Consider the following 3,141-nt stretch of genomic DNA (forward strand, 5'->3'; position numbering starts at 1 on the left):
TCAGATAAATGTCATTTAATTAAGTACTTACTATTAAATGTATGGAGGCCGAGGTGGTCTAGTGGTTTGACCTATGGCCTATCAAGCAGAGAATTGTGAATTCAAACCCCGGCTCGCACCTCTGAGTTTTTTGAAATTCATGTGCACTTACATTTGAAATTACCACGAGCTTTACGGGGAAAAACCTGCACAAACTTGCGAAGCAATTCAATGGTGTGTGTGAACTTCCCAATCCGCACTGAACCCGCGTGTGAACTATGGCCCAAGCCCTCTCATTCTGAGAGGAGGCCTGTGCCAAGCAGTAGAATTTATATAGGCTTGGATGATGATGATGATGATAATGATGATCTTTTTCCCTTTAATATTCCTCTATCTAATTGGTGTCCATGGAATTAATTAAAATTCTAAATATGGTCAATGGATGTTAAAAGTTTAAAAACACTGCTTTTAAGAAATAAATCATACTGTAGGTACCTACAACTTGTATCTCAAGTAAACAAACCATCGTGAATTGAATTTGAGTTCGATCCATGAAATTCTCAATCAGTTTTTTTTAATATCGGCATAGCAATGGACCTGTGGTTTTTGCTCATGTTTTCTTTCTTCATAGACAGATCACAAAATGTAGAAATAGAAGAAGATTCTTTTGAAGATAATCCAATATTTCTTAAGATAAAATTTCTTAAGGTACACCCCAAGTTTAACACCTATGGACAAAAGAGATACAAAATTATAAAAGATAGAAAGAAAAATGAACAGTTGTATCTATACTTTAAACAAATGAATGATACTGGACTAAAACACAAGACGAAATGTAAGTTTTATGTCACGCAGAGATATTTATAGCAGTACGTTTTTTACTAAAATTATAACAGTACTTGCTAAAGCGATTTACAAATTAGGTTTGGGTATGCCTTTCGTTTTTTTATTCATATTCACATTGAGTTATTCATGCAACCATGGTATTTAAAAGATGTTCTTAATTTTAGCCAGTACAAACATAGACCCTACAAGGGCGTAGCAACATTTATATTTTACTAGAACATAATATTAGAAAAGCAGTAATTACTTAATCAATTTAAAAACTCGAGGTTCGAAATTATGCGACAAGCTCGCAAATTATTTTCAAATGGATTATTGATAACTAGCAGACAAGATTTTATTTTAAGGCGCAGGTTTGCCAAGGCTTCCTCACGATGTTTTCCTTCACCGTAAAGTTCGTGGTAAATTGTAAATGTGATATTACAACATCATTAAATTCATCCTGATGAATGCAATTTTACCTTTAAGTAAAAAAAAATATTACCGTGTTAGTTTTTAGATATCTTAAATATTATTAAGAGTATTAATTACTCTGAACATTAATAATACCATAATAACTACTACTTTTCAGCCATTGGCCGAGTCCTCCTGACCACTCATTTGAATGTGCTTGACCCCTCCGTGCCGACATGGAAATTTGACCGTAGGGTCATCTGGACCACGCCGGACAAAGCTGGACCTAAAAAAAAACCATTGGTCGTCTTTTACAAAGGGTGACCCTTTAAATTGGACACAAAGGGCCGTGACCCTTTGTACGTTTTAGGGTTAAGATTAGAGGTGTAACGGCTGTGAAGGGGTTAAATAAAAGGTGTTGGTTTATGGGTGTTTACAATAAGCTGTATTTGTTTGGAGATATGGGTTTTTTTAAGTACAATAGAGTCTTTTTTCTCTCTCGTTGTCCCATTTTTACTGTAAAGATATTTAATAATTTTATTTCTACTAGATAAAGAAGTTTTGGCCAATATTTGGTTTGGATGCGCGCGTAAATAGCTTTGATAATTGTATTACTTAGCCACTGTATTTTTAATTGTTCGAACTCTAAGATTTGTAGGTACTTATTAAGAATTTAGCACAAAGAAGAGCTAAAAATGCTTTCTACTATTGCGCAACTTTGCCTTGCCGTGTCTTGTATGACATGACAAGATGCTTACCTTTAGCCAAATTCTACAAGAAGCGAGAAATATAACATGGCAACGATTTTTGTATGAATCGTTTGATCGACAAAAAACACTCTTTTTGCTGTTGCAATAAACTTAGTAAGTCCACGTGTTCCTGAGAAGAAGGGTTTTGAGGGAGAAACAGAAGGTGATCTTAGAAGAGTTTTTTTTTGGTTCTAAGATAGAGATGATAAAGGAACAGATAATCAGAGTAACATTGTGTTTTGTAGTTGGCTGACATAACGAAGTCACGGGCATAGCTTTTAATTTATATTTGAAATTAAAGTTAAGAATTATCCTTCAATTATTTATTTTACGAATTAAAAATGAACTTAGAGAGAGCAATAGATGACATAAGTATGATATATAAGTGACAAGTGTGTGTATACATCTACAAGGTAAAGTTTAGCTAAGCAAAATTATATGCCATTGGAACTTCAACTTTATGTTAAGTAGACCAGAGGCCGTATTGTTTTATGTTTCTGATGCCCGCGATCGCAATGAAATGGCAGTTTTTGTATGCGAAATATGTCATTTGATTGCGATCGCGATCGTCATAAACGTTAGGCAATACGGCCTCTGAACTTATATGCACAAGAAATAAATGGTTGATTGATTGAATAATTTAATTTCATGATTGCACCATGACTTTGCGGTTTCTTTATTTATTTAATGAAATTGCACAGAACATACACAGTAAAACTTTAAACTTAAACTTTAAACTGTTTATTTCAATAAAAATTGCATAATTACTTGATTAACCTAGCTTCTAATCTTAAATTAAAAGGATTTTTTGAGTTAAGGAGTCTCTAAAATTTGTTTGTACAATGTGATCCTAATATAATCATTCTCATATTGCTATACTCACTCAATTTATCTTGACATTCGGAACTACAACCCAGTAAGGGTGTTGCAATAATATACCAAGGTTAAGGTAATTTTTAAATCTAATTCATAAACATTATCTTATCTTATCTTAAAACATATAGGTACATTTTAAGAATCCCAGACGATGTATGCCTCAGAGCCTAGAAGTACAAAACCATTATACAGATGTAGGTAGTGCGCTAAATAATAACAATTATTCACATGAACTGCTTCGGCAGTGAAAAAAATGCAATGCGTGTGATTTGTTCCCATGGCTTGAGATGCAACATTTCCT

General features: G+C 33.5%; 1 protein-coding gene across 1 annotated transcript; it reads left to right on the forward strand.

The window, feature by feature from the left end:
• The first annotated feature begins 508 nt into the window (after positions 1–508).
• LOC141441609 (uncharacterized) lies at positions 509–2,632 on the forward strand. Its single transcript, XM_074106397.1, has 2 exons — positions 509–814; positions 1,394–2,632. The coding sequence occupies exons 1-2, from the start codon at positions 571–573 to the stop codon at positions 1,537–1,539; spliced, it is 390 nt and encodes a 129-aa protein (XP_073962498.1). The 5' UTR covers positions 509–570; the 3' UTR covers positions 1,540–2,632.
• Positions 2,633–3,141: the final 509 nt, after the last annotated feature.

Source organism: Choristoneura fumiferana, chromosome 24, assembly GCF_025370935.1.
Source record: "Choristoneura fumiferana chromosome 24, NRCan_CFum_1, whole genome shotgun sequence".
NCBI classification, from domain to species: Eukaryota; Metazoa; Arthropoda; class Insecta; order Lepidoptera; family Tortricidae; genus Choristoneura; species Choristoneura fumiferana.

Excerpts from the sequence above, each read along its gene's own strand:
- LOC141441609 (XM_074106397.1), top strand. The coding sequence starts at position 571 with ATGGACCTGTGGTTTTTGCTCATGTTTTCTTTCTTCATAGACAGATCA. Across the intron at positions 815-1,393 it reads ACTAAAACACAAGACGAAAT|CCATTGGCCGAGTCCTCCTG; the intron begins GTAAGTTTTATG and ends ACTACTTTTCAG.